The following is a 14,436-nucleotide window of genomic DNA, read 5'->3' on the forward strand; positions in this document are numbered from 1 at the left end:
CTGCTACAGTTCTGGAGGAGGTGCTGAAGACCAGAGAGGGAGGAGAGCTGCCCAAGACCCTGACTGAGATGTACATCCACTTCCTGGTGGTTCAGTCCAAACTGAAGAACATCAAGTATGATGGAGGAGCTGAGACAGATCCACACTGGAGTCCAGAGAGCAGGAAGATGATTGAGTCTCTGGGAAAACTGGCTTTTGAGCAGCTGCAGAAAGGAAACCTGATCTTCTATGACTCAGACCTGACAGAGTGTGGCATCGATATCAGAGCAGCCTCAGTGTACTCAGGAGTGTTCACACAGATCTTTAAAGAGGAGAGAGGACTGTACCAGGACAAGGTGTTCTGCTTCATCCATCTGAGTGTTCAGGAGTTTCTGGCTGCTCTTCATGTCCATCTGACCTTCATCAACTCTGGAGTCAATCTGATGTCAAAAGAACAAACAACATCCTGGTGGTCTAAAGTATTCAGAGAAAAACCTGACCCAACACATTTATATCAGAGTGCTGTGGACCAGGCCTTACAGAGTCCTAATGGACACCTGGACTTGTTCCTCCGCTTCCTCCTCGGTCTTTCTCTAGAGACCAATCAGAATCTCATACGAGGTTTGCTGACACACACAGGAAGTGGCTCAAAGACTAATCAGAAAACAGTCAAGTACATCAAGAAGAAGATCAGTGAGGATCTGTCTGCAGAGAAAAGCATCAATCTGTTCCACTGTCTGAATGAACTGAATGATCGTTCTCTAGTGGAGGAGATCCAACAGTCCCTGAGATCAGGACGTCTCTCCACAGATAAACTGTCTCCTGCTCAGTGGTCAGCTCTGGTCTTCATCTTACTGTCATCAGAAAAAGATCTGGACGTGTTTGACCTGAAGAAATACTCTGCTTCAAAGGAGGCTCTTCTGAGGCTGCTGCCTGTGATCAAAGCTTCAAACAAAGCTCTGTACGTGCTCGCATAACTATCCAGTTCAAATGTAGTTCTCTTTATTCAGAAATAACAACTATAGTTTGTAATTTCTTTCATTTGTGTTCTTCTGAATCCTCTTCAGGCTGAGTGGTTGTAACCTCTCAGAGAGAAGCTGTGAAGCTCTGTCCTCAGTCCTCAGCTCCCAGTCCTCTAGTCTGAGAGAGCTGGACCTGAGCAACAACAACCTGCAGGATTCAGGAGTGAAGCTGCTGTGTAGTGGTTTAAAGACTCTACACTGTTCACTGGAAACACTCAGGTAAGGACTTATTCATGTGAAAGTTTACCCAATAAGCTTAAATGTACTTAGGTTATTTGATATTCTGATTAATTTACCAAACATATCCTTTTCAGGCTGAGTGGTTGTAACCTCTCAGAGAGAAGCTGTGAAGCTCTGTCCTCAGTCCTCAGCTCCCAGTCCTCTAGTCTGAGAGAGCTGGACCTGAGCAACAACAACCTGCATGATTCAGGAGTGAAGCTGCTGTCTACTGGATTAAATAGTCCACTCTGTAGACTGGACACTCTCAGGTTAGTGTGCTGCTGATCCACATTAGTCCTTTAAGATCATGTTTTCTTGATGAATCATTTATTAAATGGGCCTTGGTGGTGGTTTAAAGTTTTCCTGTATGTTTCCACATTAAAGCTGTAAAGCTCTGAGCTCGTTCTATAGCTCTCAGTCTTTTAGTCTGAGGAAGCTGGACTGGAATAAAGAAAGTTAAATATGAAGTTCTTTCCCCACCAACAAACAAACCATGGATAATGTTTGGAACATAAAGAACTAAAGAATCTTTATTTCAGATGAAACAGTTCAGAACTGTTTCTACATCACTGCTGATGTCAAAGCAGTCTGTGTGTTTATCTCACGCTCTGTCTTACCTTCACTATTTGTCACCAGAGTAAATATTGATTAGTATCAGATTATGAAGTCTATTCTGTTCAGCTGCATGGTTATGACGGGATGTTACTGGTAAAACAGAGAAGAATGGACCAATGGATGTTAAGCATATTGTGTGTGTGTGTGTGTGTGTGTGTGTGTGTGTGTGTGTGTGTGTGTGTGTGTGTGTGTGTGTGTGTGTGTGTGTGTGTGTGTGTGTGTGTGTGTGTGTGTGTGTGTGTGTGTGTGTGTGTGTGTGTGTGTGTGTGTGTGTGTGTGTGTGTGTGTGTGTGTGTGTGTGTGTGTGTGTGTGTGTGTGTGTGTGTGTGTGTGTGTGTGTGTGTGTGTGTGTGTGTGTGTGTGTGTGTGTGTGTGTGTGTGTGTGTGTGTGTGTGTGTGTGTGTGTGTAGTCTGTCAAACTGTCTGATCACAGAAGAAGGTTGTGCGTCTCTGGCCTCAGCTCTAAGCTCCTCCCCCCTGAGACATCTGGACCTGAGCTACAATCATCCAGGAGAACGAGGAGAGAAGCTGCTGTCTGCTGGACTGGAGGATCCACACTGCAGACTGGAGACACTGAGGTACAGACAGACACACAGAAGCTGTCTCACTGTTTCTGAATGATGAACTCTGCTTCTTGTCTGATGCTGGATTTAAATGAAGATGTATGAAATAGATTCTGATCTGGTTTCTTCCTCCAGGTTGGACCATAGTGGACTGCACAGACTGAAGCCTGGTCTGAGGAAGTGTGAGTGTGTTTTCATTTCTCTTCATCAGAACACAGCAGCACATGTTGGAGTGTAGAAGAGTAAATGCTCTTGAACAATCAGACAGAGACTATGGCTTGTGAATAGAGGATTTGTTTATTTCTCTCTGAGAAGTTAATAATAATAACTTAGATTTATATAGCGCCTTTCATGAAACCCAAGGATGCTTTACAAAGTGTGTGTGTGTGTGTGTGTGTGTGTGTGTGTGTGTGTGTGTGTGTGTGTGTGTGTGTGTGTGTGTGTGTGTGTGTGTGTGTGTGTGTGTGTGTGTGTGTGTGTGTGTGTGTGTGTGTGTGTGTGTGTGTGTGTGTGTGTGTGTGTGTGTGTGTGTGTGTGGGGGGGGGGGGGGGCGTAATGGGAGACAACAAGAGAGGAATAGAAAAACACAAACAGAAAAGAGAAAGGATAGAAACACTAGACAAACAAATGAAGGAGAAAGGGAGTGGGTGATCAGCTGAGGGGAGTGTTAGATGAGGCTGAATGCTTTGGTGAACAGATGGTGTTTGAGGAGGTTTTTAAAAATGACCAGGGGTCTCATTTATAAAAGAGTGCGTAAAATTCATACGAAAAATGTACGTGTGCCAAAAACCCGGAAATGGCGTGCGCGCAAAATGATTCAGAGTTATAAAACCGTTCGTACGCACACCTGCACGCAATGTTCCCTTTATAAACCTGGAAATGTGCGCACGTAGATTAGTCCCATGTTCCGCCCTCTACACACCCACATTCAACCATAAACGGTCAATGCAAAGCAGCTCGTGAATGAAAATGCATACAAACGAGGGGGCAGATCAAAGGTTTCCACCGTTGGATCACGAAAACTGAAGTTTAGGCGAAGAAACGAAACTTTCTGACCCAGAAACAAAGGAACTTGTGAATGAAGTGAAGGATAAAATGGACATATCGGTAGTTTGCTGCAGCAGGAGGATCACGAACTGAAGAAAATTCAGAGAATGACACCACGTCGCTGCTGCATTCACGCTGTCCTATGTGCCAAAACATCCACCGTTCATCATTACGCACGAGTATATCTGCAATGTTTACATGTTTACAGGACCCACACTGATTTCTTCATATAGTGGCAGAGAGGACACGTCAGTCAGCATTCTCCCTCACTCTATCATATTATTAATCAAAGGTTTGATCAACCAACAAAAACTTTGAATTGTTGGCCACATATTTTCGTGGGCATCTCCGTCTGCACTGTGACTAATTATGATCAAATATATGGCTTAATGATCGTGTCTTAATGTCCACACTTGAATTATTACAGAATAAATACATGCAGCTGATGAAGATGTGCTGAGTATGGAGGAGGTGAAATGTGTGAAGCCATCGCCATGTCTCTGTGCACTCTTTATTAAAACTAAAAATCACAATTGATGATAAATGCAAGATATTGAAATATATGAATGAAAACTGGAGGCTCTATGGTCTTTGTGTTAGTCTAATGTTTAACTCTACATCAGTGATTACATTAGTGTATAAGTCCGGTCCTCTGAGGTCCGTCCGGGATAATGAAGGCGAGACGGCGCTGATGCAATATGTATGTGGCAGACTTTTAATTTTAATTTTTATTTTATGTTTATATATTGTCATAATGAAAGTTACTTATTGGAAACGGCTCATTACATGCGCGATTATAGCCTAAATAAAACCATCGGTTTGAATGATTGTGATGACGTGGATCTGTCAGTAAAGTTTGATATTTAGTGAAATAGGTTTGCTTTGTTGTTAAGGGAGCGAGCATTCTGCAGCATAAATGAGGCGGTGGTGTATTCTGAAGCAGAGGGGGAGAGAGGAGTGGTTCTGTCAACACACACAACAACAGGTATCAGGTTTCTGCTGTGCACGTGTGATTTGTTGTGATGATGGCGCCGGTCAGACACTACAGTGGGGATAGCATGGTCAGTGTAAACAAACTTGCATCGGGCAGCCCTATGCACGTAGTGAGGACGGCGCAGGAGTCCGAAAGATTTAATGGAAGCAAGGTTGTCCGGAGAGAAGTGGCAGGCGAGATTCTGGAGTTGCAGAGCGGAGTATGTTAGTAGTACCATGTCCGCAGCAGGGAGAGCAGCTGCTAGCCGCAGGCTGAAAGCCGCAAGCTACCGGGCGCCAGCCGGGGTCAGGAAAACCGCAGGCATGAGAGCCAAACCAGGATAAGGAAAGGACCAATTTTGTGGCAGACGGGGGACCCGTCTGGACACAATCTGAGCAGGAGAGCAGCAGCCGGCAGTCTGGTTGTCAGGCAGGCCTCTTCACCGCCAGCAGCCGAGCCAGAGTAGGGGGGAAGCGGCAGCCAGCGGTAGCCAACAGGTGGTGCAGGGCGACGGGTCCAAGCCAGGTAGGGAGCCGACGTGGCCGACGAAGAAGGACGGTCCACCAATAAGGCAGGCGAGGGTCCAGTGATCACAGACTGGTGAGGATATCCTGATAGCTGTGCGAGAAGCTAACAGCTGATCGGCGGCTAGTGCTAACAGCTGATCGTCATAGATGGTGAGTAGCTGTCAGTTTACACAAACTGAAAGCAGCAGCAAAGTCGATCTGTTTGCAGACTGTTAGTAGAGGATAAGTAGGAGGGAGAAGCATAGATAGCACAAAAGAAACACCATTTTTGTCACGGATCGTGAAGCGGCGACATACACGCCAGCGTCCTCGCTCAACCGGAACTTTTATAACATCCCAATCATCCTTTTATGGGCAATCAACACACTGAGCAATTACAACATGTGTGCTATATGAAGACCATTTCCTAGAAGTTTCCTGGACAGACAACTGGTCTCTTAACAGGAAAGAGTGTGTGTGTGTGTGTGTGTGTGTGTGTGTGTGTGTGTGTGTGTGTGTGTGTGTGTGTGTGTGTGTGTGTGTGTGTGTGTGTGTGTGTGTGTGTGTGTGTGTCTTGTGTATCAGAACATGATCTTTTGACTTGGCTAAATTCAGAGGTTAGATAACTATTGGTTTGTGCCTGCTGCTGTCCAGATTGTGTTTCTGTTATGATTAAACCTTTCAAACTACAACAGGATGAGGGCTGGAAGTAACACAAAGTGATGATAAAAGTGAGGGTGATGGAAACTCATGAGAGTTTAAATATGAAATAAAAAATGTAAACTGAAATAAAAGTGATAATCCAGTGAATAGAAAATCACCATTCATCACATCCAACAGAAATGTATATTTTACAACATGCAGTTTTTGTGACATTTCACATTTTGATGTTGGCTGCTGGCCGGCTGCTCGTAGTCGAGCTCGTGGAGCTCATCAACTTTAAAAACAGCAGAAATCATTTTTGATTTGACGTTCATTTTCATAAACATGTAAATATGCAGAGTCTCCAACATCAAGTTCTCTCCTCAAAAACATCCAGACGTGAATTCAGTGATGAAATAGAAACAGAATATCTTTAGAGACATAAGCTAGCTCTCCTCCTCGTCTTCTGGCTGTGCAGACAGTAAGGCACACAGCAAAGTCCACGATCACCATAGTACAGGCCAGCAGGAACATCCAACAACAATACACAAGTCAGCTGCAGGCCGCCAGGTGTCCAGGTGAGGTCGGGACGGCGTGGCCTACACCTTAGACAAGCAGAGAAAAACTCACAAGGACTGAGTTGTCATCTGTTTCTTCAGATTTCGATCTGTTCATCCAGTCCAGTTAAATTTCAATTAAAACAAAAACATGTATGTTGTAGAGCCTAGATTGATGGAAAAGAAATGGTCTCCATGACTTCAGAAACACAGTTTAAAAGTAGTTAGACAGGACAAAGGGACGTGGCACACTCCTGCTGCCATCACATTGTGTGTGACAGTGAAAGTGGAAATGAGGCTCCTGTTTGTGCTGAATGTGACCTCTGAGGACAGAACAGTTGGAGACAGCAGATGGTTCATAGATTCTTTGTGCTGCACTTTGATTAGTCAGACTTTATTCACTGCATGTGTTTGTTGATTTGGATCTCCATTCTTCCTGGCTGCCATGGTAACTCCATTTGAACTTGATTAGAAGTGGATTATTACATTTCAGTGCTGTCAAACATCATTCAGTGCTGAATATGAACTGTAAGTTTGATTGACTCTCAGTAAGTAGGGGTGTAACGGTACACAAACATTTCAGTTCGGTACAGTTCTCAGTTTTGAAGCTTTGGTTTGGTACATTTTCACTACAGTAAAGGGACCTGATGCAACGCTTTTTTTTCTTTATTAGGAACATTTATAATTTCCCTTTTACACATTGGACTAAGTGCAGCATCGACAGTTCAGACTTGTACACCTGCTCAGGTTACTTTTTAATAACATTTTAAATTAAACATCGTAAAAAAGAAACATAAAATAAACTTATGTTGCTTCCTTCAACCAAAAGAGTCTCCAATAAATAAAAGATATGAATGAAATAAAGTATTTTAGAATGACATGAAGTCATTAATATAGCCTATATATAAAAATATTTCTTTTAAATTACACTTCTACCTTTTAGTTTATGAAGGCAACACTTTTTTGAATGCTCTTTGAGCACATAATAAACCTAATCACATCTGGGACAGTGTAGTTTCAGAACTATTAATATTTCCCTCTGTCGATATAAGAACTTCAATGGCATTTTTTATGGCTTTGGCCCGTTTAGAATTATTAGCAAAAGGCTGTCTGTTTTTTCCTAGTTGCAGTGATGTTTACGTTCACGTGGTGCCTTTTCAAGTGCTTTAATAAGTTGGACGTGTTGCCTGTGACGTACCCGATGTCCGCTGAACAACAACGGCACACTACTCTCGTCTTGTCAACGTCTCTTTGTCCATTATTGTGGGAATGGGGAGGGAGGTGTTCATTCTATCATGCTGCAGGTTATTCTCCCACACAGACGCGTCTCCCCCTCCCCTTTTGCTCTTAGTTTGAGCGGGATCATCGCTGAAAATTAAAACAAAACTTAAGAGTAAGTCTGTAAAAAGAACTCCATCCCGGTTATATGCAACTGTCCAGACCAACAGGACTCGAGGAACTACTAATCTGCACAGTTTGCACAGTTTATGTTTGAACTTTTTTACAAGTTATTAACTAAAAGCTGTGTCCCATACCAGCAGCCGCAGCCTTCCTCCACCCTGAGGTGTGCTTCTGCTTTGCGGTCCGTGTGGGAACACAGATTAAATCACTTTTGTTCAGCAGGTACTCGGATCAGTCCTGTACCGAAACGGTCCGGTCCGAGTACGTGTACCTTTACACCCCTATCAGTAAGTGTCAGTAAAGTTGTTGATGAGTGAACAGATGATAACCTGCAGCTGTGTTGTGTCTCGTTCTCTCGATCAGACGCCTGTGAGCTGGAACTGGACACAAACACAGTGAACAGAAACCTCAAACTGTCTGACAACAACAGGAAGGTGACATGTGTGATGGAGCTTCAGTCATATCCTGATCATCCAGACAGATTTGAATACTATCCTCAGCTGCTGTGTAGGACTGGTCTGACTGGTCGCTGTTACTGGGAGTTCGAGTGGAGAGGAGATGTTTATGTATCAGTGAGTTACAGAGGAATCAGAAGGAAAGGATACAGTTATGAATGTTCGTTTGGATTTAATGATCAGTCCTGGAGTCTGATCTGCTCTGATGGAGGTTACTTTGTCTATCACAATAACAGAAGAACAAAGATCTCCTCCTCCTCCTCTGTCTCTCACAGAGTAGCAGTGTATGTGGACTGTCCTGCTGGCTCTCTGTCCTTCTACAGAGTCTCCTCTGACACACTGATCCACCTCCACACCTTCAACACCACATTCACTGAACCTCTCTATCCTGGGTTTATGTTCTGGTCTCCTGGTTCTTCAGTGTCTCTGTGTGGTCTGTCAGTCTGAGAAACACTGCGGACTGAAGATCAGCTGACTCTGTTCACTCTGTCCAGCTGGTCTGTTTCATGGTTGGGGGGTGTGATAATGGGGGGTGGGGGTGGTAATGGGGGTTAAATGTTCTACATTACAGAAAAACAATGGACCCCCTTCTTTAATGTCTGTATTGTTCTGATCTCACCAATAAAAAACAAGTGACAATTAAACAATTAAAGTCCTCCTCCTGCTGTCTTGATATTGGCAGCAGGAGGAGGAGTCATGGCTCCAGATCTGTTACAAATGGTAAACTTGTCTCTCAGGTGTCTTCCCACAGGCCCTGAAAACAGCAGTCATCAAGCCACTACTAGAAAAGAACAATCTAGACAATAATGAATAATTACAGGCCTATATCAAATCTTCCTCTGTTAGGTCAAATGATAGACAAAGCTATGTTTCAGAAGTTAAATAACTTCTTGATATTGAACAACTGTTTGGATGTCTTCCAGTCAGGTTTTGGACCAAACCGCAGCACTGAGACAGCTCTGGTTAAAGAGTAACTAAACCCTAAAACCACTTTCTTCAACTCTAAACCTCTGTATTTGAGTATTAAGTAGTGTTATGGATCAATCCAAGTCCCAATCTCGACATTTGAGTACAAAGTATTGAAATTTGAAATATTGTGTTAGAAATGTGCATAGTGTCTGCCCTTCTGTTTGAAAAACTCTAACAGTTTTTTTGGAGTACAGTATGACGTAGGAGTACAGCCCCACGTCACCAAACCTATAAAAGCCTCGTCACCCGACTCGGCGAACTGTGGGGACTCAAGTGTGTGTGTGTGTGTGTATTTGTGTGTGTGGGGCAAACATTGTATCATGTTGCGGCTGATAACGGCGTGAAAGGAGTGAGTGGGGGAGTTTACCCCCGTGCCCCCCTCCCTCTCCAAGTTGATACATTCTCCTGCTTATTCTGCTCCGGTCCCCGGCATCATAACGTGCCTCTCGCTCACACCTGAAGAACACACTCTCTCACCTCGTACTCTCTCTCCTCACTCGCTCGCCCCCACACACAGTCTAAAGTGTTTCATGACATCTGTTTAAACACAGACAGAACCTCAGTCTAAGTTCTTCTTGGGTAACACTTTATATGAAGGTCCTTGAAATAAGCTGTTATTACCATCAAATCTGCTGTATAAGACACACTTTAAACCCTCAGGCATCAGTTTAATTTACTACCCTCTTCAGTCATTGAGGACAAAAATGTCCACTTCCAAAAATCTGCTCTAAAAATAGAACAGATGATTTTGTTTGTTGCTTTTTTCTGCATAAATCTCTTAAACAACTTCCGCCCTGCTCAAAACTACCAAACATTCAATCATTTTGAGGATTTTAAGCCTTTAGATGCCAATTTGATTACTTGATCACTGTTATTATTTATGAAAAAAAAAGTTATTTTCCATATAAGAAATATTTGGTGGCTGTGGGATTTTTTTAAAATCAGTCTTGGATATGTCAAAGATTATACAAAATATTGACTTTGATGCATTATTAGTTTTTGTGTAGCATCAGATTTAAAATGTACTACCCTCTTGAGTCATTAAGGACAAAAATGTTCACTTCCAAAAATCTGCTATAAAAATAGTACAGATTAATTGCTTTTCTGTTTTTGGGTTAAATCTTTTGATCAACTTCAGTCCTGATCAAAACGATCAAATATTGAATAATTATCAGGATTTTTGACTCTTTAAATGCCAGTTTGATTACATGATGATAATATTTTTAATGAAAAAAGACACAAAAAAAAAGTTATTTTCCATATATAACAAATGTTTGGTGTCTGGGGGATTTTTTTAAATCAGTCTTTGTTTTGTTAAAATCTAAGGACAAACTGAAAATGTAAATATTTATATGCTTTTATTTACTTTGTGTTTAAAGGTTAATCAGCTTTATTATTACTTATCAGGTTATCTCTGTTGTCAGCCTTTATTTAAAGTTTGTATTGAACACTGGAGAGCAGCACTGAGCAGGTCAGGAAATCAGGTAACCTTTGTGAGCCAGGTGTGTAAACCTGCTGAGTGGCTCTAACTGACAGACAGGAGTGTCAGCGGTGTGTGTGAGAGCAGGAGTGAGGTGAGAGGCTGAGACACTTTCAGGATGAATTCAATGAAAGGAAGACAGCAGAGATACCTTTGGTAAGTGTGCTGTGTTCTTTGGTAATTATCTGTTCAGAATGTTTGAATGGTGACATGTATTTAATGTAGGCTGTTTATTTCATAGTGATGCACTCTGCATTCTGGTTTTATAGTGTAGTGTTCACAGGAAACAATTAAATTAGAAGGGTAAATAATAATTAATATTGAACACATTTAACTGGTTTGTTTAAATTGTAAACAAAAGATAAAGAACTGAATAGATACTAAAATTCAGATTCATTTAATGGTTATATTAACTTAAATTCTGATTTGTTTTGTTTGGTGTTAAAATGAGAAAAAGGAAGGTAAGGATGCTAAAAGATGCATGGTTAACATTGTATAAGTGGAAAACTGCTTCCCCAGATTACTTTACAATTATAATAGGAATGTATATGTGAAGAATTTTGTTCATAGATATTTTCCTTGCTTTTCAGAACCACACACAATAAACAGTTGTAACCTCGCTGCATTAAAGTCTCCTCTTTGAACTCTTTTACTATCGTGGCCTAACCCAAACCAATGTGTTCAGTCTTTTAGAATAAGGGTCTGCTTGGAGGTGAAATATTGATAAATGAAAGCAGTTACTTGTATTGAAATAAGAAAAGTTTTAAGATTGATGACGAGTCAGGTTACCGTGGGAATTGGATAGCACCAAGACCAATCGAAGAATCATTTTCCTCTTAACTGAAAATGTATAAAAAGCAGTGAAGCAGCAAAAAGGAAGCCAAAGAGAGAAATGATAACAGAACAAATAAACACACCATTGAAGTGTTTTTTTTACCATATACCATTTAGTTACACACACTGAAGGCTATAATGCATCTCTATCGTTTCTTCTAACAATATGTTGAGTAAATCCAGAATGCCAGATGACATCTACAGGTGTTATCATTCAGTTTGTGATTTTCTTTATTTTGTATTCTGACTGCAGGATTCTTATTAAGGGTTACAGGTTTTCAGTGAAATCGACATCGACCTGACCTGACTGTGGTCGCTCTGCATCAGGATCTGCTGAACTCCTTTTCTTTACCAAAGACACTTTAGACACTCGACACAAAATAACACAAGTAGATGAAAGTCTTTCTCACTCTACATCAGTTTATTTATTACAAGGTTACACATGAGCTGTCTGAAGAACTTGTGCTACCCAACACAGAGGCCTCCAAGGAAACAGAGTGACAGAAAGAAGAGAAGATATCAGGAGAGAAGAAGGATCCTTACACTGTAACTGTTTCATATAAACCCTTTCAATTCAAACGTCATAGCTGCTCCCAACTTACTGGTTCATATGTCAGCAACAAAACATCAATGTCAAAAAAGTAGAGACAGATTTCTGTCTGTAGAATTGTCTTATATCCCTTTATAACTGCACTTATACATCTGTTAGTCAATACATACTTATGAATACAGATTAGTGATGTTGTTAACTTGGATTCCTCTGGATCAGTTTTACCATTGCACAGGATTAACATTTCTCTCCAGTGTGAACTAACATGTGTTTGGCCAGACTTTCTCTTTCTCCTCCAGTTCTTGAAGCTGTTCTTCCTCCTGACTGCTCCACAGTTCCTCATGTTCTTCTTTAATGTGTTGGGGCTTAGTGTCCTCCTGGTCCAGAATGTGGCTCCACTCCTGCTGCTCAGGTGGAAGCTCTTCTTTACTCACCAACAGCTGCTGGAGATCTGCAGGACACAGTAAACAAACATTAACGGTACTTATAGACTGATTTTTAAATATTAATGCGAGCAGGACCCCACGCTGAGCTCAACTCGGCAGCAAGGCGATAAATGGGCTTGACAGCGGCGCGCACCGCCGGCCGCATCCTATCTGAAAGGCCCTTAAGGCTGTGAGGACTGAGGTTTCTCTTCATCATCATTAAATCCTGGAGAGCGGGCAGCCCGGGTTCAAATCCGACCTGTGGCTCATGTCATTCCCCACTCCCTCTCTTTGGTTTCTGATTCTGTCCTACCTACCAAAAAATCTTGTTTAAAATTATTTTTATTTTTTAAACTTTGTGGTAAGTTATTATGTTTTTCTAAAAACCCATACGCAAAAAGTTCTTATCAGAAGAATGTTTATTTATAAATCATGTCTCAGGGCCCCTCCCCCCTCCAGCTGCACTACATGAACTATTCCATCATGACCCTCAGGTCTTATGGTGCATTCAGGTGCTGCTCGAGTGCTCCAAGTTTCCCGAGTTAGGAAGTCGTTCTTCCGACTTGATTTCAGTTTAGAAAATCTGAATGTTGTAACAACAGCAACAAAGCGTTGATGCTCCAAAGAAGATCAGTGAAATGTTACTGTTACAGTTATATTTGAGTAAAAAGTTGATGTCCTTATACGTGAATTAATAAAAAGTATGTTAACATTAACTAAACATATTTTCCCTCTATGTGATGACATCAAGTCGGGAAGTCGAGCACCTCATTCTTTTCCGAGTGACGAGTTGTTTTTCCGACTTGAGCAGGTGTTCATGTGCATTTTACAACTAGGAATCTTGTTTTTCCGATGTGTCCGACACCACCTGAATGCACCGTTAGTGGACAACGTGTTTAAAGGGATACTTTAGCCATTTGCATTAAGCTTTGTATCATTAGAAACCTGGTAATATTTTTGAATGGTCGTGCATCCTGCTAACAGGCTCTATGGAGAAAGCTGATGATGCCGAAAAAAACTGATATGGATGAAGTGGATTTGGAAAGTCTTGTGCTCAAATCAGATGTTCGTGGCTATCTCTACGAGCCGCAATATTGCGGTGAGACGGCTGCTGCAGACAGGCAGGCCTTATGTCAGCAGGCCTTATTTCCCTCCCTCTCTTCCCCTCTTCACTGAGACATAAGGCCTGACTGTCGGCGGCGGTGAGGACGAGGAGCCGGGGCCGGCTCGAGCTGGGTGGACTGGTAGTGTCGGTGCTCTCACTGTTTGTCTATGGACACAGACATAGAGTCTGTTTTCTGACAGGAATTTACAATATGCTAATTCATTCTGCAAGAAATCTCTGAATCAGTTGAGGAAACGGCCGTATGTGTTGTAGTAAATGTCTGTAAATAGAGGACCTTAGTGGGAGTGGCCTGCGTTGCTGTGCATTCTGGGAGTTGTTGTCTTTCATCCACATGAGCCAAAAAGACACTTTCTGCCTTTTCTCAGTCAAGAAGTCACCAACTTCAAAATGTATTTCACATTTCTACATATATGACCCAATGTCAATACAGATTCATGTTTCAACAGGTGAAGTATCTCTTTAAAGAAATGATTGACACGGCATCACAGAGAGAGAAAAAAGAGACTAGAGCGAAAGAAATAGATAGATAGATAGATAGATAATACTTTATTGTCAGACCTAGTCTGAAATTTGCCTTGCGTCACAGCGGCTCCGTTTGCGGCGCAACAATTACGACAGGAAACAAAGATACAAACATTTGAAACAACACTCAAATGCCAAACAAATGCACAGAGGCCCTAAACGTGCTTTGGTCGAGGATTCAGCTCCACATTCAATTTTAGGATTGATTGGTGAACAAAAGAGTGTTTCAGTCTGACCTTATTAAAATGTGGGACCCTGTATCTCCAGTTTAATGGTATCAGTTCATACTCTGTGTTCAGGGCGTGGTCATGGTCAGAGGCGATGCAGTTAGCCAGTCTTAAAATGCTTTTGTTGTCGGCCGATTCATAGAGTCTTTGCATGGGTTGGCCTACAATCTTAGAGCAGATGTTCAACTGCTGGAGCAGTTTAGACTTCAGAGTGGCAGACAGACACATATACAATGAGGTGTTACAGGACTGTAGGACACTTAGAATCACAGAGGTAACGAACAAAAGAAGAATCTGTCGACTCGCCCCAAAAGATCTCAGACG

General features: G+C 42.0%; 2 protein-coding genes across 2 annotated transcripts in view; one reads left to right on the plus strand and one right to left on the minus strand.

Annotated features, from left to right (window-relative positions):
• Positions 1-14,436, minus strand: part of LOC109975750 (NLR family CARD domain-containing protein 3-like) — a 393,020-nt gene that overhangs the window by 147,623 nt on the left and 230,961 nt on the right. The window lies entirely within an intron of this gene.
• Positions 1,316-11,047, plus strand: LOC136181165 (stonustoxin subunit alpha-like). The gene is made up of 3 exons (XM_065961692.1): positions 1,316-1,489; positions 2,246-2,580; positions 7,888-11,047. The coding sequence occupies exons 2-3, from the start codon at positions 2,490-2,492 to the stop codon at positions 8,424-8,426; spliced, it is 630 nt and encodes a 209-aa protein (XP_065817764.1). The 5' UTR covers positions 1,316-1,489; positions 2,246-2,489; the 3' UTR covers positions 8,427-11,047.

Source organism: Labrus bergylta, chromosome 2, assembly GCF_963930695.1.
Source record: "Labrus bergylta chromosome 2, fLabBer1.1, whole genome shotgun sequence".
NCBI classification, from domain to species: domain Eukaryota; kingdom Metazoa; phylum Chordata; class Actinopteri; order Labriformes; family Labridae; genus Labrus; species Labrus bergylta.

What these genes read in the sequence shown, in the direction of transcription:
- LOC136181165 (XM_065961692.1), top strand. Translation starts at nt 2,490, where the DNA reads ATGAAGATGTATGAAATAGATTCTGATCTGGTTTCTTCCTCCAGGTTG. An exon ending in GAAGCCTGGTCTGAGGAAGT is followed by an intron (nt 2,581 to 7,887) that starts GTGAGTGTGTTT and finishes TCTCTCGATCAG; the next exon opens with ACGCCTGTGAGCTGGAACTG.